Source organism: Camelus ferus, chromosome 21 (genome assembly GCF_009834535.1).
Source record: "Camelus ferus isolate YT-003-E chromosome 21, BCGSAC_Cfer_1.0, whole genome shotgun sequence".
In the NCBI taxonomy this organism is placed as follows: domain Eukaryota; kingdom Metazoa; phylum Chordata; class Mammalia; order Artiodactyla; family Camelidae; genus Camelus; species Camelus ferus.
The window spans coordinates 2496329-2520885 of NC_045716.1; the positions used below are offsets into that span (position 1 = coordinate 2496329).

Genomic DNA, 24557 nt, shown 5'->3' on the forward strand with positions numbered 1-24557 from the left:
GGCATATATCTGGAGAAAACTCTAATTTGAAAAGATGCACGCACCCCAGTGTTCATAGCAGCACTATTTACAATAGCCAAGACATGGAAACAACCTAAATGTCCATTGACAGATGACTGGATAAAGAAGTTGTGGTATATTTACACACGGAATATATGCTACTCAGCCATAAAAAAGAATAAAATAGTGCCATTTGTAGCAGCATAGATGGACCTGGGGATCGTCCCACTTTTAGGATTAAGCAAAATAATCCAGAAAGAGAAAGAAAATTACCATGTGATATCACTTATATGTGGAATCTAAAAAAAAAAAAAAAAGACACAAATGACATTATTTAGAAAACAGAGACACACTTACAGACATAGAAAACAAACTTATGGTGGAAATGCAGTGGGGAAGAATAAATTGGGAGTTTGGGGTTTGTAGATACTAACTACTAGATATAAAACATTAAAAAAACAAGGTCCTACTACTGTACAGCAGAGGGAACTATATTCAATATCTTGTTATAGCCTAAAATGAAACAGAATATGAAAAAGAATATATATATATATATATATATATATATATAAATATAAATGAATCACTATGCTGTACACCAGAAATTAAGACAACATTGTAAATAATTTCTGAAATTAAGACAACATTGTAAATTGACTGTACATAAATAAGTGAATAAATAAATAAATAAATATTTAAAAAATGGCTGAACAAATTGCCATGATTTACAACAAATTATAGTCAAGTTGAGAAGGTAGAAAACATATCTAAAAATTAAAGAGCAGTAAAAAAATAGTACACAGTAAGTTCTTGATGTTATATTTTAAGGGTTTAGTATATCAGAGACGGAAGTCATAGCAGGCATACAACTGGAGAACTTTTTCCGTAGAGATGGAACTTGTGCTAAGGTAAGTGGAAAGAAAGGTGAGTGGACACTCCTGAGAGAAAAGGGCCACAGAGCCTTTCCTTAGCAGTGAGACCTTAGGGAGGCTGACTCTAAGGTTGACTATGAGGGGGAGAGACAAGAATAAGGAGCCAGGTAGGAGGTACTACACCAATATGCAATCCAGAAAAGCACAACCTGGCGAGGCCACACGTACAAAGACGTTTATTGGGGTACTATTCACAGCAATGAAAAATTAAAGCTGATGTAAATGTCCATTAACAATATATAGTTAAGAGATTTCCAGTCAAGGTGGTAGAGTGGCAGGACCACAGCTCGCCTCTCGTCGTGACTACAACAGAACCACAACTGACTGCTAAACAACCATCGGAAAGAAGACTGGAACCTAACAAAAAAGATCTTCTGCAACTGGAAACACAAAGAGGGAACCACAGGGGGACGGTAGGAGGGGTGTTCTCACAATATAATCAGGCCCCATACCCCCAGGGTGGGCGACCCACAAGCTGAAGAATAATTAAGCCGCAGAGGCCCTCCCACAGGAGTGAGAGCTCTAAGCCCCACGTCCGGCTCCCCAGCCCAGGTTCCAGCATTGGGAGGAGGAGGAGACCCCAGGACATATGGTTTTGAAGGCCAGTGGGGCTTAACTCCAAGAGCCCCACGGTACTGGGGGAAACAGAGACTTCATTCTCTTGGGATGCATACACAGAATCTCACGGGGCAGAGGCAGTGATTTCATAGGAACCTGGGCCAGGCCTGCCTGTTGGCGTTGGAAGGTCTCCTGGGAACTTAGGGCACAGCTACGGCTCACCCAGGGGACATAAAAGCTGGTGGCAGACATTTCAGGAGTGTTCATCTATATGAGCTTTCCTGGAGGCTGACATCTTGATTGGATCATTAGCACCAAGACCTAGCCTCACCCAACAGCCCGTAGGGAAGCATCAGGCCAAACAACATGCAGGGTGGGAACAGAGCCCCACCCATCAGCAGACTTCCTGAGCCACCAAGGCCTCTAGACAGGGCCCTACCCACCAGAGGACCAGGACCAAGCTTCACCCAGCAGTGGGCAGGCACTGGCTCCTCCTGCCAGGAAACCTGCATAAACCTCTAGTCCAGCCCCATCCACCAAGGGCAGGTACTAGAAATAAGAAAAGAACAATCCCAAAGCCTGTGGAAGGAATCCACAAACACAGGCCAGACTCCACCCTGGGCCCGGCTGGAGCCTGGCCCTTGGGTGACAAGAGGGGAGTGCACTGCTGGGACACATAGGACGTCTCCCACAGAGGGCCACTTCTCCAAGGTTGAGAAATGTGACTAACCTACCTAAAAGTACAAATACAAAGATAGACAATATGAGGTGGCAGAGGAATATCTCCCAGGCCAAGGCACAAGATAAAATCCCAGAAGAAGAAATAAGTGATGAGGAGACAGGAAATTGACCTGAGAAAGAGTTTAAAGTAATGATGGCGAAGATGTTCAGAGAACTCAGGAGGAGTATTGATGCACAGAGTGAAGTTTTTAGCAAAGAGTTGGCAAATATAAAGAACACCCAGAGCTGAAGAATAAAATTACTGAAATAAACAATACACTAGAAGGAACCAAGAATAGACTAAATGAGGCAGAAGAGTGGGTCAGTGAGCTAGAAGACAGATTAGTGGAAATCACTACCACAGAACAGAAAAAAGAAGAAAGAATGAAAAGAAATGAGGACAGTTTAAGAGAACTCTGGGGCAACATGAAGCGCTCTAATATTCACATTATAGGGGTTCCAGGAAGAGAAGAGAGAGAGAAAAGACCTGAGAAAGTTTTTTGGAGAGATAATCACTGAAAACTTCCCCAACTTGGGAAAGGAAACACTCACCCAAGTCCAGAAGTGCAGAGAGTTCCACACAGGATCAACCCAAAGAGGAACACACCAAGACACATAGTCATCAAATTGATAAAAATTAAGGATAAGGGGAAGATTTTAAAATTAGCAAGAGAAAAGCAACAAATAACACACAAGGGAACTCCCACAAGGTTATCAGCTGATTTTTCACCAGAAACTCTCCAGGCCACAAGGGAGTGGCAGGACATATTTACAGCAATGAAAGGAGAGAATTTACAACCAAGAATACTCTACCCAGCAAGGCTCTCATTTAGACTTGATGGAGAAATCAAAAGCTTCACAGGTAAACAAAAGCTAAAAGAATTCAGCACCACCAAACCAGCCTTACAACAAATGCTAACGGACCTTCTCTAGTCATCAAACCGTAAGAAAAGAGAACAAAAAGAAAAAAAGAGAGAGGGAAAAAAAAGCATACAAAAGATTGCTTTGGCAGTTTGGGGTCTTTTATGGTTTCATATAAATTTTGGAATTGTTTGTTCTAGTTCCATGAAAAATGTCGTGAGTATTTTGACAGGGATTGCACTGGATCTGTAGATTGCTTTGGGTAGTATGGCCATTTTGATAATGTTGATTCTTCCAATCCAAGAGCACAAGATATCTTTCCATTTCTTTGTGTCTTCTTCAATTTCCTTCATCAATGTTTTACAGTGTTCAGAGCATAGGTAACCTCCCTATTTAAGTTTATTTCTAGGTATTTTGTTGTTTTTGATGCAATGGAAATGTTTATGCCAGTTATTAAATTCTGGTTTTTGAAGTGAAAAAAAAAGTGAAATATGCCCCTTTTTTATGGGTGAGTTTTATTCCATCACATATATATGCTGCATCTTCTTTATCCATTCATCTATTGACATGCACTTAGGATGCTCCATATCTTGTCAATTATAAATAATGTTGCTGTTAATAGCAGGGTCTATGTATCCGTTTGAATTAATTTTTATTTTGTGGTTGGCTTTATTCCTTTGATCACTATGTAAGTTTAAAAAGCTAAAGCTCTAAATGTTCTTAGAAAGAATGAACAGCACATAAATGTAAATTAAAAAATATGTGCAGTATATTGTGTATATGCATTTACATGCAATACATTGTGTATGTGCAGTCAAATTGTAACAATTCTACGTAATAAAATCGAAAACTGAAAAAAAAGTAGCTAAGTAAATGATGCTACATCCATACTATGGAAGGAGGTAGATCTATTCATACTCACATGAAAGGATACCCATGATAATTCAGTAAGTTTAAAAAAGTAATTCTATAATATAGAGAGCACGGGGCCAATTTTAGAAAATAAATAATGATTTGTGCATGTATGTATGATTAAAGACAGCCTGTGCCCAGACATGTGGCCATAGCCAGATCCTATGTCCTACCTGGGTCTTACTGAAGGCTTCCTTAAAGCAGTCTTTCTGAAGCGTGACATTTTCCTACGCGAGGTTGAAAGCATCCTTGGTTCTTCGACAATTTTCACTGTAAAATCTAATTTAAAAAATCACAATATTGGGGGACACCGTGTTATAAAGAACATTGCAGAGATTAGGAAGGTACAAAGTAACAAGGGCATTAATCATACATCGAATGCACGGGGTCCCCATAAGTGCTGCCCTCTCAGGCCGTCAGTGCCAATTTCCACCCCGATACTCACGCCAGTCCAGTGTTATCTAAGTCTGTTGGCCATTAGGCAGGGCTCGCCTTCCTCAGAAGACGGCTGAGACCAAGTCCATCATACTTCTCATTTGAACTCCAAACGTCCCCGCTCCCTCAGTCAGCCATTGGTACTAGACCATACTCCGCACGGCAGTCAGTCTTCCTTGACACCTCTGCTCCCCTATCCTAAACCCCTCCACTCGCCCTCTGGAACTCCTGCTTTGTAACCAGCCAACACCTGCAGACGCTTGACCTCTTCATGAAGAGTATCCTCCACCTTCTTGCTTTACCTGAAACATTTTCTTATCTGAGGACACTGCTTCCACTGCAAGCTTCTCAAGTGGGATTGTACCACACCACACACAATTCAGAGTGGGCATCTGGCTCCCCATAGCTGTTTAGAAACCATTATTTAAAAAAAAATAAATGAAAACATTACTATTGAAGAGTAGTAGACTCCAAGGATCTCAGTATTAGAAGAGCCTTTTGAGCTTAATATTGTAGAATAAAGTACAGATTATCAACTCACTAGGGGTAGGGATGGCATGTTACTCAGCTCACCCCCCAAATTAGAACGTAGCCTAGTTTATGCTTTAAAACGTTTGTTAACTAGATGGTAGCCCACAGGAAATTTGGGGGCGGTTTGCTAATGTTTTTAGTAACAGCATACAAAAACGACTGAAAGCAATAGAACTATGTACTGGATCTAAATAAATGCAATTGAATAGGTAAAAAATAAAATCCAGACAATCAAACGTTAGGTATAAAAAAACAAAAAAACCAAAGAAACCCCAAACACCTAGAAGTGCTGGATAAAAACACACACCCTTTTAAACTCGTAAGCAAATGTGTAAGGAATTAAGATAAAACGTGTAGAGATTAGAAACAAAGGGAGTGCTGGAAACCAGAAAGGTAGGCGGACACCAACGCGCTAGCTGCCTTAGAGGTGTCTGCAGGGCTGAAGCCTCAGCGAGACAGAAGACGAGGCTACAGGCCTTTAGAAAATGGGCCGAAAAGCCCTTCCAGTGCTGCTTTTACCCTAAAGGCACTGGGCAATTATGACAACTGCTGAGAAGCTGAGTAAATCTTTGGCAGGCTTTCAGGGCAGAAGGGAAAAAAAAAATGCAAAACAGCAAAGGAGAAGAGGCCCTGCTAAACGCCCTGGGTTTCAGCTGGGACCCCACGCAGTCAGGGAAACCAGAAACAGCTCATCCATCAGAAGGGATGAACGCAGCTTTGAACCAACTCAATCCCTAAATGGATTAAGGGTCTCCGGATGCTGTTAGCTCAGTATATGCCAGAAGGAAGAATCTTCTCTGGAGGAAAATGACGTCACCCAGAGCCTCAAATTACCTCTACAAATTTATACCAATAATGTTCACAAATAAAACAAATAATAAGGTATTTAAAAACATGTGACCAAAAATCAAGGGGAGAAAACATGACGTTTGACCTGTAGACATGTATAGATGTTTCCAGCACAGACAGGAGATCCAAATATGGACTTTAAATTACTATTATTAACATACATCAAGGAGGTAAAAGAGAACAAGGGAATCATCAACACAGACTGAATATCAAAGAAAGAAAAAAAATGGAAATTCTAAAAAATAAAAAAGTTTAGTGACAGAAACTTAGAAAATTAAGAATTAATAAAACGTTTAATGACAAATGACACAGCTGAAGTGAGAATTGTTGAACTAGGAGTTAGATAAAAGTAAAATATCCAGACTGAAACAGAGAGAAAAAATACAAAAACAATACAGAAAAAAGCATATATGACATACGGCTAAAATTTCAAAAATATATGTAGTACGATCGAGGGGAGAGATTAAACAGGGCAGGACAAATATTTGAAGAGGTAATGACTGAAATTCCCCTAAAACTGACAAAGAACACCAAGCTAGAAATGCAGGAAGTCCTAACACCATGAACAACATAAATACTTAGGCGCATCATAGTGAAGCTGCGTAAGAGCAAAGACAAACAGAAAAAAGGGAATGAGTGGACGGAAAAGGTGAAATATTTCCTTCTACTGAGCAATGTCGGTGAAGGCTGAAGTCTGGCTCCTCAATGTGAACTAAGGAAGCCAAGAGACAACGGAGTAACAGCTTCAAAGTGCTGAGAAAAATAACTCCAACAAGAATTCTACATCCAGAGACTATGTTCTTCAAAAATGAAATCTACGACATAGAGATGGGCTGTTGCCCCACACAAAGTTCAAGGGCAAGCCACAGGTGTGAAACGTCTGGGCATGAAGTGGTCCTCTAAAGGATGGGACATTCTGTTTGCAGTTAAACGTCAACTGTTTACACTTCAGCCTCATGCAACATGCCTTAGGCCCCTTCACCACACTTGTCCATCACTCTCAGACCCATTTATGCAGTCACGTGCAAATCCACATCTTATTGGAGACAAGCTTAATGATGGTCTTTATAGGAGGCACAAAGGTCAATTCCTCAAGCTCTTCCCCGATTCCCCTGGCTCCCTCTTTTGGGTTGAGGCATTGGCCACCATGGACCATGCGCCCTGGAGTCTGCAGACTAAACACAGCTCCTCTTGGCTGCTCTCCACAGCCATCTCCTCATGCTCCCTTAGAACATCGGATTCTTCTGCTTGTCGGGCTTTGGGAGACACAGAGGCTCCCGCAGGAGTGGAGCCTGTTGTCCTCCATACCCATGTTCCTGTCACATCGTGGATAAGGCATGTCCCCCAACAGTGGCTCAGCACGACCATATCCACCTCCTCACAGGAAAATGGTACCTTCAGGAATGGGCTCAGCCTGACACGGCAGGTCTTTCCAAATACAGGAGGATGTGACTTCCCCAGTCCCGACCCTGAGGGGCTGATGAGGGCGCCCCTGCTGCCTAGACCTCTGGTGACTTGGGCTAACCCCTGGGAAGAGCTGACGGGACAAGAAAGGGAGACCATGTATTACACGGACTGCAGTGCCACCATCGTGTGCGATGGAGCCTGCTTATCAAAGACAGCAAGTCGGGGTGATCTCAGCTTCCTGAGCCCGTGGTGGTACAGATGGCCATGCACAGCGCCACTGCCCACGACAAGGCTCTGTGCGTATTTTTACTGACTCGTGAGCAGTTGCTAACGAGCCAGTGGTTTGTTAAGGCCAATGGCAGTGGGGTGATTTTCACGATCAAGGCTGTCCCATTTGGGGTGCCCCAATTTGAAGGAACCCTGCCTCAGCACCAGTCATAAATAAGGTTGCACCTGCTCCCGCAGACACAAATGCTACCACAGCAGAGGCTGTCTTCAATCTCAAAGCGGCATGCTTGTCTGAATCCAGTTCACCACCTGCTCAGGACTCTCAACTTCCAACTCTTCACCAAGTCCATCAGCTCCACCCACCACCAGAAAACCATAACCCCCCCAGTTCCCCCACCCCCATCCCCACCATTCTGGCCCTCCCTAGTCACCACTTTATACTCTTTATTCTCTGGCTGAACGGTCCCATCTCTCTCTGAGTCATGGGGGAGCTGCTGCCACACTGGCCTGGGCCTGCTGCACGGGTGTTCCTCGGACCGCAGCCCTTGCAAAAATTGCTTTAAATTGCAAATTATGCTCCCAAACCAAACACTGGAAACTGCCTTGGCAAGCTCCAGTTCTGCAAGGGGATCTTTCAACGGCTGGTGAGTGGATTTCACGGGGCTGCTGCCTCCATCTGCAGGCACCACCTGCTTCACCAGTGCACGTGCGGATGCTTCCACCGGCCGGCAGCTAGCCACATCTGCCAGGACGCCTCTGCTGAGCGGGTAATCTCTTTTCCAAATACATCCTGCCCTCATTGGCCCTCCTGACATCACGGACTCAGGTCAGGGATCTACCTCATTTTACTGCCTGTACAACCCAGCACTGGGCTCTCCAACGGGGCATCCCATGGAACTTTCATTTCCCACACTGGCCAGAGGCCTCTGAATTACTGAATGCCACAGTGGTCTTCTAAAATTCTTGTTCCCTAAGTTACAGGGCCGTAAAAGGGCTCCTTGCTGCTAAAAGCACTTATCAGTTAAGCTCTAGGCCTTGTGGCCACCACGGTCCTTGTCCCAACTGGGTTGGCCAGGCCGTGTTGCTTATGATCGTTAATATGGTGGAATCTAATGCTTTCATCTTACAGAACAATGTCATTTACATTTTCCCCAGCAATTCTGGGTCTCCTTGCAGATTTAAGATGTTGATCATCTTGCCTTCCAATATTCACCGGCAACCTGATCGGGGAAGGGCGCTTAGCTGGGGTCCCCTGGCCCATTAGAAGAACACGCACTCACCACGCTGCTGCTGGCCTACACGTGACGCGCGGCATTTATAACCCTTGGCCCTACCCCACTTTTGAGGAGGGGCCCCCAACAAGTGGCTGACCCACAAGGGCCCTATGATCAGTGTTCAGGTGGGGCAGTCAGTGGGCAGGCACGAAACTGTGAAGTGCAGGCGCTTGCCGCTGTTGCCTTTACTCTGTGCCTTTGTGCCATCTGGGTCATGGGGCTTCTCCTTAAACCTGGAGAGGCGACACTAGAAATGAGCTGGAACTGCACAGTGTGCACCACAATTGCACTCAAGATGGGGGTAGGCAAGTGGTGGAAGTTCAGCCCTAGAGGGGATGCACCCGAAATGCCCCCAGGCACGGATGCCAGCTGGGTGATTCCGGCCCTCTTTCTTAAATGGGACCAACGGCACAAATGCTTGAAGGCCACCAGCCCTGCCCAAACAGTCACCAGCATCCTGACCTCTGGGCACTGGCCACAACACTGCCCTGCTTTTAACCCTAATTGGCTGAGAGGCTTATGCAGTTCAGACCCACCTCTGGCCATACAGAGCCAAACATTAGATTTTCAGGAGCATAAAACTAAATTTTCTTTAAACTAAGTTTACATATGTGCCTCTAACCTTGATTATTTATGGACGGAACCCTCTTATACCTCAAAAAAGAACACCGCCCAGTTCATTTGCAAGAAGCATCCTTGAGAACCCCCCAGATCTCCTGAGAATTTGTGATGCTAGCAGACACTCCCAGTGGTGCAAGCAAAACTTGAGCAGTGAGTCCCAAATCTTTGTGACCCTGTTCAGACCCCCTGGCCTCTAAGTTCTCTCCCGGGTGGCTACCTGGGAGAGCCACGCCCTTTGGGATGACCTCCTCCAGCGGCGACAATGTTAGAAGAGGCTATGCCCCAGCCCTCAATGTCACAGGATGTGACTTCATCCTGAATGCCACCTCCACAACCTCAACCTCCCGCTGCAGCAGAGCTGACCCCCAGGAAGACACGGCGGCCGATGACGGCCAGCGCACCCCAGGACTTGGCTTCTGAGCTAAATGCTTGTTTACCTCAACTTACTACTGACAACCCCCTTGAGTGGCACTTTGCAGAGTTAACTGTGTGATTACCCCGAGAGCCCCCTTGCTTACTACAACGCTTGCTGCTCGAGAGTGAGGCGGTGCTCTGACCGCCAGGCTGCTGCTCTGCCTTTGGAGGGCCTTTGCGCTTCACAAGGCCGCAGTATGTGTCAAGTCTCATGACCTTACAGGGGCCCCTTTAGACACCTGGTTGCCTGCCCTCATCATACCTGTTAAACTGGCCCCACTGGGGGTTTAACTTCTGTTGGGAGGACCCCCTCCCTGGCTGTGGACGCTGCCCCCACCACACCTCAACTACCCTCCAGGACCACAGCCACAGGGTCATCTTCCTACACCAGCACCACCCTAAAGGGGACCTTCTCCCATCGGCACCACTCAGGGCCCCACAATCCTCCCTTTCAGACCCTCTAATAATCTTAATATTTTACTGTAATGAGCAGGCACTAGGTCTCATTTTTGGCCCATGGTAATTGCTGAGCGTGTTACCAGTTCAACAAAGGCTTCTGCCTGAGTTCATGGCCTACCTGGCTGGTTGGCTGACCCTGTCCCCGTTTGTCCAACAGCAGGCACCCCACACTACCCTGCAGCTCGCCTGGCTGATCTTTGCAGTGCTCAGTTGCTCTCACGCAGGACACTTTACAACAGAGCATGTGACGCCTGGCAGGAACCCCTGTGTGCCCTCTGAAATCCTCCGTATCTGCCCAGACACTGACACCAGGTGGATGATTATAACCCACACCTTGTCCCAAGGAGCGCAGTTCCCACGGGTCCCGCTGCCCGGGAGAACCCCAGCTGACTTTGTCTTCCCGGATCAAACGGTTGGTGTGCACTGTGGGTCTGTGCCCCGGGGCCGTCACGCACCCGTGGTTCTGCACATATGCATTTCTCCTTCCCGCAACCTCCCACGCGTTCGCCTCCTCGCTGGCCGCCAGGAGTCTGTCCTGTCTGCTCATACCGATGCAGTTCAGTCTCCCCGGGACTACCCTCACAGATCGTCGGACACACCCATCAAACCTTCTGCCCCCTCCCAACAAAAGCATGTGATATCCATCCCGATTAAGGTGGGAGTAGGTCTGCTACCACCCCTCAAAAAAGAACTGGGTTAGGCAGCACCACAAGAGGTCCTTAAGGCAAACACCAACCTGTCTGCCACCCTGTCTGAGCAGGATGGGCTGCTACTGCCAACGCCCAGCCTTAACTGCAACAACGACACGACTAGCGCAGACGGTTTTGGATAACGCTTTAACTGCAGATCGCTTACTGGCCACAGAGGGAGGTATACGCACTGCAAAGGGCACCACCTGCTGCATGTGTGTTAATAGTTCTGCACAAATTCAGACAAACTTAACAAAAGATGGCCCAACAGGTACAGATATTCTGTAGTCTCACCCAAGTTTTTAATGAAATACCTACCTTAACCTTATCCAGGGATTTTGATTTATTTTCTTGGATGGACCCCAATAAATGGGGGGGGGGGGTGGTTATGGACAGGGTTACAAATGATAATCTGTCTATTGATATCGTTGATTGGCAGTTTTTGTTTCTTGCTCAAATGTTTCAGGTATCGGGTGACCAAAACCCTGCCAGTGGCTTTTAACAGCTCCATCATCCAGACAGTGCCCATGATTTTCCCCAAAGACTAACGCCAGGGCATCACAGGGCCAATTGTGGTGAGGAAACAGTCGCTCTGAGTTGCTGCCTAGGCTCTGTGTGGTGTGGCAACTCTGCTCAGCCAGAGTCTGGACATTTAAATAAGGACCTGAGCTTAGGTTTCCCATCCCAAGCTCCCGCCTTGCTTTTCTTGAGGAACCTTTTAAGGTGACCACTCAAAGTCTGAGCTAGCAAAAATATTAGTGACTGCTGCCTCGACCTCCTCCAGGTAATAGGTGCTCACTGCCCTGCTCACTGTCTCCTGCCCCCGCGTGACCTGGGATGGAGGACGGCCCTTCCCTGGTTCACTGTATCCTTGTTTGGGGACTTGTAAGTAATAACGTTTACTTCCTTTGTGTGAGTGTATCGAAACTGTGCCTTCAGTCACAATGGCTTTGGGGTTTTCAGTTCCCCAAAGTGGGAGCCTGGATGTCTAGGGAACTGCCTGCTGACCCTGGGCAGGTGGCCTGTGCCTTCTCCTTCAGCAGGTCATAATCTGCATATTCTTAACACACCAGCTCCAAGCTTTCTAATACACTTCCTTCTGTAGGTCACAGTTGACTATGATCAAATTGAGTTTTCTAATAGCCATGGGGGTAAAATCCTAAAATCAAAGAAGCGAGGTGGAGGTGCTTAGCTATCAGAAGTAAGGAAGATGCTAGCATTGAAATGAGTAATAAGGTCAGAGTGGCAGCCGGGAGGATCTGACCCTCAGAGAGCTGTAAATGTGGTTGATAGAACATTAACCATGAATAGTTTAAACAGATGGGCAGCCAACAAAATTACTGCTTTAATATTCTAGTAAAAGAATAGAAATTATAATCTGCTGTCAGATCACAATGCAATTAAACTAAAAATCAATAATGGAAAGATGGTTGGAAAAATCTCAAAACAGACAGAGATTTAACAACATGCTTCTAATAACACATGGGTCAAAGAAGACATCTTATAATATTTAGAACAAAATAAAAATAAAAACACAACTTTGCCAAAATTTGGGGGATGCAGTAAAAGCAGTGCTTCAAGGGAAACGCATAGCATTGAACGTGTATATTAGAAAAGGAGAAGGATTGTCTACATCAATCATCTGAGCTTCCACCTTAGGAAACTAAAGAAGAGCAAATAAAATCCAAATTAAGCAGAAGAAAAGAAACAACAGGAATTAGAGCAGAAATGTAAGAAATTGGATTCAGCAAATCAATAGAGAAAAGTCAATGAAACCAAAACCCGGCTCTTTGAAAAGATCAATAATATAAATAAGGCTCCAGCTAGACTAAGAAAAACACAGAGGAGACACAGATTACTAGCATCAGAAATGAAAACAACAATGTCACTGCTAATAGCATGGTTAGAAAAAGGGGAATAAAAGAATGCTAAGAACTTTATGCCACAAACTTGATAACATAGATGAAACGGACCGATTCCTTGAAGGACAAAATTTGCTAAAAATCACACAAGGAGAAACAGACAATCTTAACATACATATGTATTTGCAGCGTGAAGATCTTTGTATTGTATCTTAAAGCCCAGCAATAAGCAACCAGGATGAAAGCAGCACTGAACAGCCAAGAAAACAGAATGGCTTAGCCAGATGGTATCAGCAAGTCTCTGCCATCCTCCACCCGAGCCCTGGCACAGTGAGCTCATGAGCGGAGTAGGTAGGTGGCAGGGATGGAGGCGGGGTATGGACCCAACAGCATGGGACCGTGGCTGACCCAGCTACCAATGCTGCCAAGCGTTCAACTTGCCAGCAACAGAGACCGATGCTGAACTCACATATTTTAACATCCCTTGCAGAAAACCAGCTACTCACTTGGTGGCAGACTGATGGCATTGGACCTTCCTACTCTGAAAGGGGCAGTAGTTCATCTGGACTGGAACTGACTCGTATTCCTAACTGTAAGGCCACCATCAGCATCACTGTCTGGGGGCTTACAAGTGTGTGATCCCCTGGATAGGATCCCACATAACATTGCCTCTGATCAAGGGATACACTTGACAGTAAAGGAGGCTGGCTACGGGCATGTGGGGAGGGCACCCACCACGTCTGTCACCTACGAGGGCTGCTGGCTTGGTAGAGTGACAGGGCCATGTTCTGAAGGTCTAGCTATGAAACCAGCTTGAAGGTGATCCGTTGGGAAAATGGGACCTCATTCCCCAGGATAAACTGAAGACCATTAAAAGATGCTGTGGTCCCAGTAAGTAGATTATTGGGTGTGGGAATCAAGGGATGAAAGCAAACGTGATCCGTTCACCACCAGCATCAGTGTTTTTCTTAGGGAAATTTTTCATCCTTACAACTTTAGGTTCTGTGGGTCCAGCCCAGCACTGTCCAACAGAAATATAAAGTAAGCCACATATATAATTTTTCTAGTTCTAGTCAAATTCAAAAGCTAAAAGGAAAAGAGAAATTAATTTCAGTAATATATTTTATTTAACCTACTTGTATTGGCTGTGTTTCAACTGCTCAGTGGCCACATGGGGCTAGTGGCTCCCTGGGCTGGACAGTGCCAGCCTGGAGGGCCTGGTTCCCAGGATGGGAGTGCTTCTACTAGGGACACAGTAGGAGCTCGGGCACTTCGAGTTCCTTATTTACGCCAAGAGGCTGGCAGGCAAGCAAAGCACTCACTGTTCTGGCAGGGCAGTTGACGACAATCGTCAGGGCCATTGGTTACACAGGAGGGGCAGCGGAGAATTCATCTGGCACTCTTGTATTCCCTTGTCCGGTTTTGAGGATAAATTAACAAGGGAGTGGCCACAGCCTGAGAAGTCATCATGACCAGGAGCTCATGTCCCTCACGGATGAAGGTCTAGGCTATCCTGCCAGGTAAACCCCCCAAGACGAGCAGAGCCCTTAGCTGAGCACAAAAGGAATCTACGGCAGGCAGCAGAGGAGGTTGGACAGGAGAATTTGCTGTGACCTCCAGACAAGCTGTAGTAGTGCGTGTTGGCCTTTCCTGCATCAGCCGCCTAGGAAGAGAAACCAACCACACTCCGGGAAGAACTGTTTCAAAGATGGGGCAAGACTTCCTCACAAAGCAAGTGGACAGTCCTGGGTGCTTGGCTTGGCTGCTCCCTTTATGAGCAAAGCATTCATTCCCTTAGCTGCCTGGAGTGCTGGCTGCTGACAGCCCACAGCTGAGGTCCCTCTGGGAGCGGCCTTGGCCAACGGGCACTGTGCAACCCAAGGTTGTATCCCCTTGAGGGCATCCACATCCCGTATAAATCAATGTGGAGGTACGAAAGTTTCTGCCTCAATGGGGCGCCACTCTGAAGGGCGACCCTAGCTTCAGCGCTTCCTATAGGCTATGCTGACGTCTATCATAACTGCCGCATGGTTCAGCATCACCTCTGCCCAGTCCTGCTTTCCTCGCTCCCTTATGGGAGTTATTCCTAGGAACACGCCACAGCAAACCACCTTTCACAAATCTCTGACTCCAGGAACCTTGGCAGAAACACAAACCTGCATTATCTAAAACCCCAGAGTGATAACTGGGTGAGAAGGTAGAAATAAATGGTTTCATTTTCATCCACATTCATTTATAATTGCATCTGGTTTTCACGATGCCCTTCCATGGGTTTGCAGGAGAAAATAAAGACACGATGATTCTCTGCTGACCATCCTTCTTTCGGCTTCTGCATCTTGAGTTTGGAGATTCTCTCTTACCTGGTTGTCTCAAACCTATCCCTGAATTTAAATGTTTACCTGTTTGAGGTGCTTTCTTGCAATACGTCTTGTAGTCATCACTGATCTTCTCTATGGCCACCTTTGGGTACTGATAGCAGAGTTCCTCAAAGGACATTTTCTCCATGTCTATCAAATAGGGGAAAACAGGGAAGCCTTTAGTTGCCCATCCTGGTTTCAAAGACTCTCATACTTTTTTTTGGAAGGTAATGCCTTTAAAATGTTATTTAAGTAAGACAATAGTGTTCTAGTGGAATGTTTACACAGGGAATACAAGTTTCCTAGGCTAAATTAGAAGCAAGAAAATACAGCCTCCCTTGCTCTCCGGAGTGGAGCTTCCTGCCCTTCTTGGTGACACCTGACCCATGGAGATTGTCTACCTGAGGTATGCTAGGGTAACTGAGATATGACTTTGGAAGAGGTACTGACTGTTAACACATATATCAGAAGTGATTCGTCCAAATGAATACTGACCCCTTCAAGCCCCATCTTTTGCAGGGAGGAGCTGCAAATGCATTCCAAACATTCTGCTATTGCTTCAAATAATTTTCTGCATTTAGGGATAGCATGTGGCACATGATTCACTAGGGCCTTTTTCTCTTTCTTGGCTCTGCCTTTGGGAATTACTTTCAGAACTGACAGCTCGTATATCTGAATATCGTGAATAGTGGTAAATCATTGTCCACTGAGAGTGAACAATTTTTTTCTAGAGATAGCTAAATATACAGTTTCTAGTCATGCATGGTGACTCGAGAGGGAACACCTTTCTGTATCCCAAATAACATGGGACAGTAAGACTGAGGCAGCAAGAGAAGTTTTCATGATTATTGGGCAACAGCTGAGCAGCAGCACCGCACCTACCAAGGTGAAAACGCTCATGTGTGTTGTGATTTCTGGGGCAAAGTCTAACCACACACAGCTCTCCTGGAACTCTCCAGGGCAGCCCAGTACTTTCTGAGGTTATACTGATGGCGTCTAGAAGGACTATGGGCTGTGGACCCACGGATGTCCGCTGTCCACATGTCAGCCTTGTCACTGTCATCATTGTCATCTCTCACCCAGGGGAACCTGTGAGTGGTGAGAGCCACGTGGATTGTTGCTGCAACGGCCCAGGTTTCCAGTTCTAGATCAGTTCCTGCCTTGCTGAGAGACCCTGGGCAAGTCTTTTCACGTCTCTGGGATGCAGTTTCTCCATATGAAAGATGAGAGTATTCCAGCTCTGGCGCTCAGTGAATTTAGGGTGCAGTCTGAGTGGTGGTGTCAGCCTACCCGGGAGGCAGGGCCCTGGCTTGGACAAATGTACAGGTGGCCCTTTATCAGGTTAGATTTGCTTTCCAAAAAGCTCTGGTGGAGGAAGTGCTGGGGTGTGTTGCGGGGAGGGAGGAGGCGTCCCCATGGAGGTGATTCTCCCCTTCCTTACCTCCCTGGCATTCCGTGGCCACCAAGGGAACACCCTTGCCCAGTATGTGTGTGGGGTCAAGTTTACCAGCCATCCTTTCTTTCACTTTTCTCTTGATTTCTGGGAAGAGGATTTGGAATGTTTGGGATTTAGAGAGAAGGAAGGTGAAATTCTGAGATAAAACAGAAGGCCCATTCATACTAGGTTTAAATAACTCATGCCCAAGCATGCTCTGAGGGGCAGGCAGCCACAGCCTCTGGCTTTGTACACGGAGTGCACGGAAGAGTTGAGTGTTACATCTTTTTGTGTAAATCTAGCGAGTACTGCTTATCGAGGACCTGCTTGCTGTGCAAATGCATCACCTCCAGTCCTTTCAACAGCACCAACATCCCCATTCTACAGAGGAGGAAATGAGGCCCGGAGAGAGAAAGTAACTTGCTGGGCAAGCTCACAGAGCCAAGGAGTCATGGAAATGAATTCTCAGAGCTCTAGCTTACTCCTAGTTATCTGTGTTTTTCAAAGTATAGGTCACGACTCTACAGTATGTCAAAAAACAGAGTCATCACCAGCTTTCACAGAATGAAATGGAAGAGCATGTAAGTATAATATGTAATATGTATAGAATAGAACAGAATATATGAGAGTGTATCATCTTACGCAGTAAGGGCAGGTGTGGCTTTGTGAAAAATTTTTCTACATATATGCACACACATATTCACAGGTGTACACTCCCTGGATCCTGAAGCCAAATGCATTGCGGACCGAAGTTTGAGAAGCACCACAGCCCTCTGTTGCCTCAGCACCGATAACTAAGGCAGCTCGCTCAGCCTGAGTGACGGCTGCTCTTACTGTTGCCAGATGTCGTGCTAACAGCTTTCACAGATGGTCTTGGGACATCGTCACAACAAGCCTGTTGTTATTCCCATTTTACAGACGAGAAAACGGGGGCTTAAAGAGAGTTTAGATTCAGTGCTCAGGTTCACACAGTCACCAGTAGAGCCAGGATGTAACCCCAGCCTCCTCCCCACTGCCAGGGGGGCCGGTGTATTATGTTGGGGGTGGGGTAGGTGTTAAAAATATTTCACAGAAACGCTTTGATTCTGGGGGAGGTGTGGTGAGGTGGAACATGCTTCTTGGACGCATGAAACGAAGCAGTCAGGGTAAGGGGGTGATGCCTCGGTGGGCAGGAGTCTGGCCCAGTTTGAGTGCTCTGGCTCCCTTCAGTCACTCAGTCTGGATTCACATCCTGGCTCTGCCACTTTCTGTGTGACCTTGGGAACGCAACTTGTCTTCTCTGTGCCTCAGTGACTCCGGACTTACCTCATCGGTTACTTTGAAGATCAGATGAGGTCATGTGCATTGCACAGCGCTGACACACAGCAAACACTCACTAAATGTTAAATACTGACATTTCCCAGCTGCCTATGTGTAAGGACAAGAAAAGTGATGGTGACTGTCCTTACCTGCCAGAAACACTGGCGACCTCCTTTCTACGCGGAGGGATCCGCCTTGCTTCAGGTCCTCGGTAGCGATCTTCTGCCACTGCATGGATTCCATTTCTTCCATGTTAGTCAAGCCCTGGCTTAACTCTAGAGATTCCTCAAACCTCTTATAAAGAAGGAGATTCTCTTCTTTGCTTATCGAGTCTCTTTTATGCCACCTGGTGCTGACGACCTTGGTCTGCGTCTAAGAGAACGGGGTGGGGGCGGACAGCATTTGCCACAGAAACTAGACGAGAAGCAAGATGTTTACAGCCCGGTCCTTCTGTGCCTCCCAGTCACATAGACTTCGCAGATTATTTTCAATGTGTTGAGAACTATTGCTCCTTTACACACAAACCCACCCCCATCCCTCTTCAAATCAAACTCATTCTCTATAAGGGAGAAATTCTATATGAATGTGATTTCTTCAGAGTCAGTGTATGCACTTGAATCTTTTTCCTGGGGAGATTTATCTTTAGAACACGAGGGACCATGTCAACCGCTAGGTGTTACTAGGAAAAATCAGAATTTCATTTGCTTTAACAAATAGCATGTCTAAAAGAGCGATTACTCTCTTTTTATTCCCTCAACTTCATGATTCCTCCCCAACTCAAAATCCTTCCTACTGTAAAACTGAGAAACCAGTAGTCCTCTTCATCCAGGAATTCAGCATACCAGGGGCTGAGCATCTGAAACCCAAACACAACGGAAGTGCTATGAGATGCCTGCGGGCTCTCTCCTGCTGGCATTTATGTGGGAGGAGACTAGGCTGCGGGTTCTGGATTCTCCAGACAGCAAACACCAGTCATGACCACACAGGGGGTATTCCTTTGCCTCTCTGAATACGGCAGCTCATGCAGCCTCTCTCTGAATCTCAGACAATAATAATCAACAGTTACTTAAGAAGAGATACAACAATTTACTGAAGGACAACTATTTGACATCCTCATACGTCTTTGCTACTTTGCAAAGTACTATCTCATTTAATTCTTAAAATGGTCCTGGAAACCAAATATCTCCTTTAATATGTCTACTCTTAATATCTCCCACTTGAAGACCTTACCCATTTGTGAAGAATATTTCATTACATTAGAACAAACAAACAAACAAACAAACAAACAAAAACATCCCCTACAAGTCAGTGCTTAGCTAGATTTATTTATCTGCACTCTCATTCTTATTCATTTATCTGACAAACATTTTCTGGGTGCCTGGCGCTGTGCACATGGCTGGGAATACACAGATCAACGTGCTACAAGGCTGGTTCTCAAGGAGCTAACCTTCTAGCAGGATGAACAGCAGTGGGACTCGTGCTAAGACAGAGGTAAGAATGAAGTTCTTTGGGAGCAGAGAGGAGGAAACCATTATTTATGTTTTGAGTTCAGGAAATCCAGGAAAAGTTCATAAAGACAAGGGGGTTTAAACCAGAATTTGCACCTTGCAGGATAAGGAGGAGCTCACCACGTGGAGTAAAGGGCCATCCAGGTGGTGGGAAGAACTCAAGCAAAGACACAGAGATGGGAAAGAACATGGAAGAGAATGATGAGTACTCCAGCATGGCTGAGCTGTCGCATCACCGCAAAGAGCTCAGGGATGGGGCGGTGGCAACGGATGAGACAGGGAAGGTTGGCTGGGACTGCACATAAGGGACTTGAGTGCTTTGGTAAGTAGCCTGGGCATTATCTTGCAGGCAATTAAGTTGCCAATAATAATTTTTTAAGGAATGTAAGATTGTCTCCAGAAACTGCCCAAGTAACGTTGCCAAGAACAGAGGTTAAGAGTATGAATTTTAGTAACTTTATCAGCTCTCCTAGGCTCCTCGGGGAACCAAAGTCAAGTATCTTCCTGAAAGAATGAAACTCAGTGATTGAATAATAGCAATATATAATGTAATATAATGTTACTAATGGATAAGCTCTAAATATATATATTAAATATGAAAAATAAAGATGTATAAAATGAGTAGTCTATTCATGTCTATTTTGGTTTAAAAGATTTATGAGTGATGTCAGCATCATGGTATAATGAGATACTCCCTCTGTCTTTCTCCTTCAATTTACGAATAATAAAACACCCATAATTCAACAAATGTTCCTCTGCCCAACACACCAGGATGTAAAAGGTTTCCACACATCTGTACAAAGATGGGTGGACAGGTAGAGGCAAGCACAAGTCCAGCTCCTACCCCGATCCTCTCCCCGCCCTCCCAGCAGCTAAGCCCACGGTCCAGGTATACCCAGGCACGATGGCGGTGTCCACCATCCCAGTGCCCCACGCAGTTACGCCAGCAACAGCAATGGCACTGGCAGCAGCAAGGCACCAGTGACCAGCAAGGCACAAGGAGTGACAGCAGGGGCACCAGGGACAACTCTGGCAGAGCTGGTGGAGCATGGAAAGTGCCAGTTCTTAAATATAGTCAGAAGGAGCTCAGGTCGAGGAACCAAAAACTTTTGCAACAGCACCAAAAGAAAAGACCCTAATTATTAACGTCATGAATTGTTAGAATCAAGTTTAAAAGCTTTACGTAAAGAATAAAGATGTTGCTACTTTAAACGCACCGGCAGAGGGAAAAACTCATCAAGCACTATGAAAAAACACGTAACACTGTATCACAAAAAGAAAATGACAGTTCTTCAGAAACCAAACTTAAAATCATAAAATATTGCAATCTAACTGATAGAGAATTCAGAACAGCTGTCATGAAGAAACTCAATGAGCTTCAAGAAAACTCAGAAAAGCACACAACACAGGCAGTAAGACTCCATAGATGGCGGACTTGAAGAAGGAATGAAAGGAGGCTAGGGACCACTCCTCTCCCTCCATCCTAACTTGGGGTTTTGGCTGCTTCTGGAGAATTTACACAGCTTGCTCCTAAGAGCTGAACCAACTCTTCAATATGTAAAGGGCTGTGTGGGTAGTTGTATGATTAAGTTAGCCAGTGGGGATGACCAGACGGGGTCTTTGGTCAGTCTTGACCTAACCTTCCGTATACTAATGGCCTACCTGACAGATCTCCTTCTGAGCTCTGGGAATCCAGGGGTTTGCATCCCCAGAAGGCAGCAGCTCCTTCAGGCCTTTGATGGTTTGGGACTTCAGTGGTAAGCGTGGACCGATCTGCTCATTCAGGTAGAGCTCACAGATTCGGTTGCCCAGCATGTGCCGAAAGATGGCTTTCCCAGTCTTCCTGTTACTCATCAGGACACTGAGGAAATGGTGCAGGTCCTGCCAGAGGTCCAGGAGTTGGATCTCCTCTTTCAAATTTTGCTTCTTCAGGTGGTCCCGGAAAGGACCCCCCGCACAGGCATCAGCACACAAGGCCCAGTGGGTGTACCCCAAGGAGAGGTTTTGCTTGATGGCTTTCCTCATTGTCATGTGGTGGGAGTGACTGATGATGGGGGTGACAGTCCTCAGGTGGGTTGAGAATGCTGTCTCAAAGAGGCCCTCCATGTGGAGGTGGCTCTTGGCTTTCTTCTTCATGTTGGACTTCCTGGTACAGAGAATATCTTTTTCCAGAAAACTGCTTCTTCTCTCCTTTGAAGAGGCCTCTTTCAGGGGGGACAGTTGTATAACCACCTTCTCTTGAAGGACACAGCTCCTGGGGGAGGCAAAGGTTGCTCTCTGGCTTGAGATCCATTTCCAGAGACCAAGATCGAGGGTCTATCAACTGCCACATCTTCCTCTTGGTCTTCCTGCTCGAGTACCACCTCTGGGGGTGGTGGCACTTCCTGATGCTCATGTTCAGAGGGAGCCCTCCTACGTGGGTGTAGCAAATACTGTACAGGCGAGTCTCGTATTCTTGCATCAGCACCTGGCACGACTCCTCCTTGGCCATGGCCCCCTTGGCGTGAGTATAAAAGTTGGGGAGCCAGTAGCTCTGGAGTTTGAACAGAGCCACTTTCTGCATATGGCTCAGGATCTCTCTCCTGGTGGTTGACTGGTTGGGATGCCAGATGGAAAGGTTCAGGAGGGACTCTGGAAAGAATAAAGAGAGATAAAGGATGACAATGATGTGGTGATGGTGTGGTTTTTGAATTTTTCCAGATGTCTGTGGGCACAGCACTTCATTCATTCCTCATGCAATCCTGGGGTGTAGACAGGTCAATTACACAGTGTGCATGTTTCTAGGGTTTGCTCAGCACACAGTGACCCCTTTCTCTGATTACCTTCCTTCTTCTTCATAGAAATAAGCCATTTTATGGGATTCCTCTGGTCATTTTTCAGATTACTGAATGTTATAGTAAAGAAAAGCAAAAGGTACAAGAAAATATTTTTAAGAACAAAAAACATGTACCTCTGAATGAGATTTCTCAACGTTAGATCTGATTGAAGGAAGGAGTTTGGACTGGACAATCTGAAAAAGTTCTGACTAGCCTTGATTTTAATGTCATTAAAGCTCAATTACCTATATTATTAGAGAGAAGCATGACTAATCCCAAATAGCAGATCTTCTGGAACACATTTCTATTTGGGTTAGGAACACCTCTTCCAGTAACAAAGAAAAAATTTGAATAAATCTAATGTTCTAGAAAAGAGAGTGGAAAACTATTCTCTGTAGAGAGCCAGATAGTAAATATTTTAGGCTTTGTGAGCCATATATAGTCTCTGTTGCACAGCCTCCTTCTTTAAGCCTTTAAAGATGCAAAAATATTCTTAGCCCATAGGCCACATGCACTGCATTTGGCCTCTGGACTGTAGTTTGCTCTAAAGAACCCCAATTGAAAAAAGAACAACCAAAAACAAAATAAAACAAAGCAAAAAAAATCAAGGCATGCAGGCTTAGACGTTGCATGAGCTGTTCAATCACCCTGTCCCACCTCCTCTTCACTCTTTCCAGCCCATCTTCAGAGATAAGCAATGTCTCGGGAAGAGGCACATACCAGCAAGGACAGCTGGTCTCTCTCAACCCTGCCCTGTTAAGGGTTGGGGTTCTCACTGGCATTCCTGATACACAGAAGATGGAGAGGGTAGCAGCCTGCACAGCAAGATACTGAAGACAGTCAGACACCAGGTTGATTTCTCCCTGGCAGTCTCCCAGGGATTTCACTTCAGATATGCTTCATGATTCTTACTTATGTTCGTGTTACAGAGAGTCACCACCCTGGAGCTCTCCTGCAGGTGGGTGGCCTTCAGCACGAAGAGGAGGGACAGGTAGGAGTCTCTCACTTCCAGGTCCATCTCATCTATGCTCAGGATCTTCTCAACAAGAACCCAGAAATCTACCAGCTCTTCACCTGCAGACCAGACAGGGTAGGACACTGAGCTGCACCCCAGTCTTGCCCCTTCAGTGGCTGCATCTGAGCGTAGCAGCTGAAACCCCACCTCCCCACCAGTCTGCTGTACTGCCTCCAACATCACTTTTCATCACTCCTTTGGCTTAAAGCATCATCTCCAGAAATGTCCTAATTTGGGAGCAGATGGGAAGCATGGTAAAAAGGGACTTCAGTGGATAGGAATGTTTCATGATTCGCTTTTGGTTATTAGAAAAACTGTCACTTGAGGAGAACTGCACAACCCTGCGGAAGAATCATGAGACATTTGAGTTTTGGTCAAAAAATAAAAGATTAGAGGAAAAGGAATGTTTCCTAGATCATGGACCCAGAGCAGCCTGCAGAAGGACACTGGAGCCAAAAGACGTGGAAGACTGTGTTCTCTGTTTTACAACTTGGCCAGGGAGATGAAGTGCGAGATAGTCTGTCTAGTTTATCTCCTCCTGATCACTGGAGATCCAGGATTTTACCCTTAAACTGGGGTTTGCGTCTGCTTGAAGTTTAATAATGCTGAACTGGAGTGTCAGCCAGTGCTCACGGCCAGCCTCCGACTCAACAGCTCCTGGACCCAGTAGAACAGAAAGCAGGACATCCCAACACTTTCGCTACAGGGACTGGTTTATTTCCTTGTTCCTTGTCTGTCTCCCCACTGTCATGGCAGCTTTGGGAAGCAGGGACTCATGACTCTTGTTCACCTTTGTATCCCCACCCAGCAGCACAGTGGCTGCCATAGAGTGGCGCTCAAGAAACACTGTTAAACGAATGAATGAATGAATGAATGAATGAAAGGGACTCTGATTGCTTTTCTTGAACTTACACAATGGATCCCCGTTTTCAAAGACTTTTACCCAAACTGCATTACAAAGCATTTTTTATATTCACCATAGACATACACAACTGTCAGTTGTGTTCAGGGGTAACCTGGAAGCTGTTAAGAACTTGCAAAGCCCCAGAAACAACTCCAAGAACCCACCTGCACTGCCCTTGAGGTAGGTGCAGAAGCGCCACATCCCTCTGACCCCGCCAATGCATCTCTGGAGCAGCCACTGGTCTGCCTTCCTCCATCTCATCATCGTGGCTGCCAGGAAAAGTCCATGGTGAGAGACTAGAATGAGCTCTTTCCCCGGCCCCTCTCTCAGCCTTGCACATGCTCAGACCCCCATTCACTCAGTGTTGAGTGAGGGGGAATGGTGGCCAGTTAGATGAGTAGGGCCCTGATTATGTGGTGCCTTTGAAGCTAGGCACCAGACCCTCTAGTGACATGCACAGGTGACATGCGA

At 45.9% G+C, this 24557-nt stretch overlaps 1 protein-coding gene across 1 annotated transcript in view; it reads right to left on the reverse strand.

The window, feature by feature from the left end:
* Positions 1-24557, reverse strand: part of RGSL1 (regulator of G protein signaling like 1) — a 56114-nt gene that overhangs the window by 22604 nt on the left and 8953 nt on the right. The window contains 7 exon segments of the mRNA XM_014566273.2: positions 4157-4262; positions 15152-15259; positions 17993-18215; positions 18637-18699; positions 21014-21592; positions 21594-21982; positions 23080-23241. Coding sequence (XP_014421759.1) covers positions 4157-4262; positions 15152-15259; positions 17993-18215; positions 18637-18699; positions 21014-21592; positions 21594-21982; positions 23080-23241 — 1630 coding nt within the window.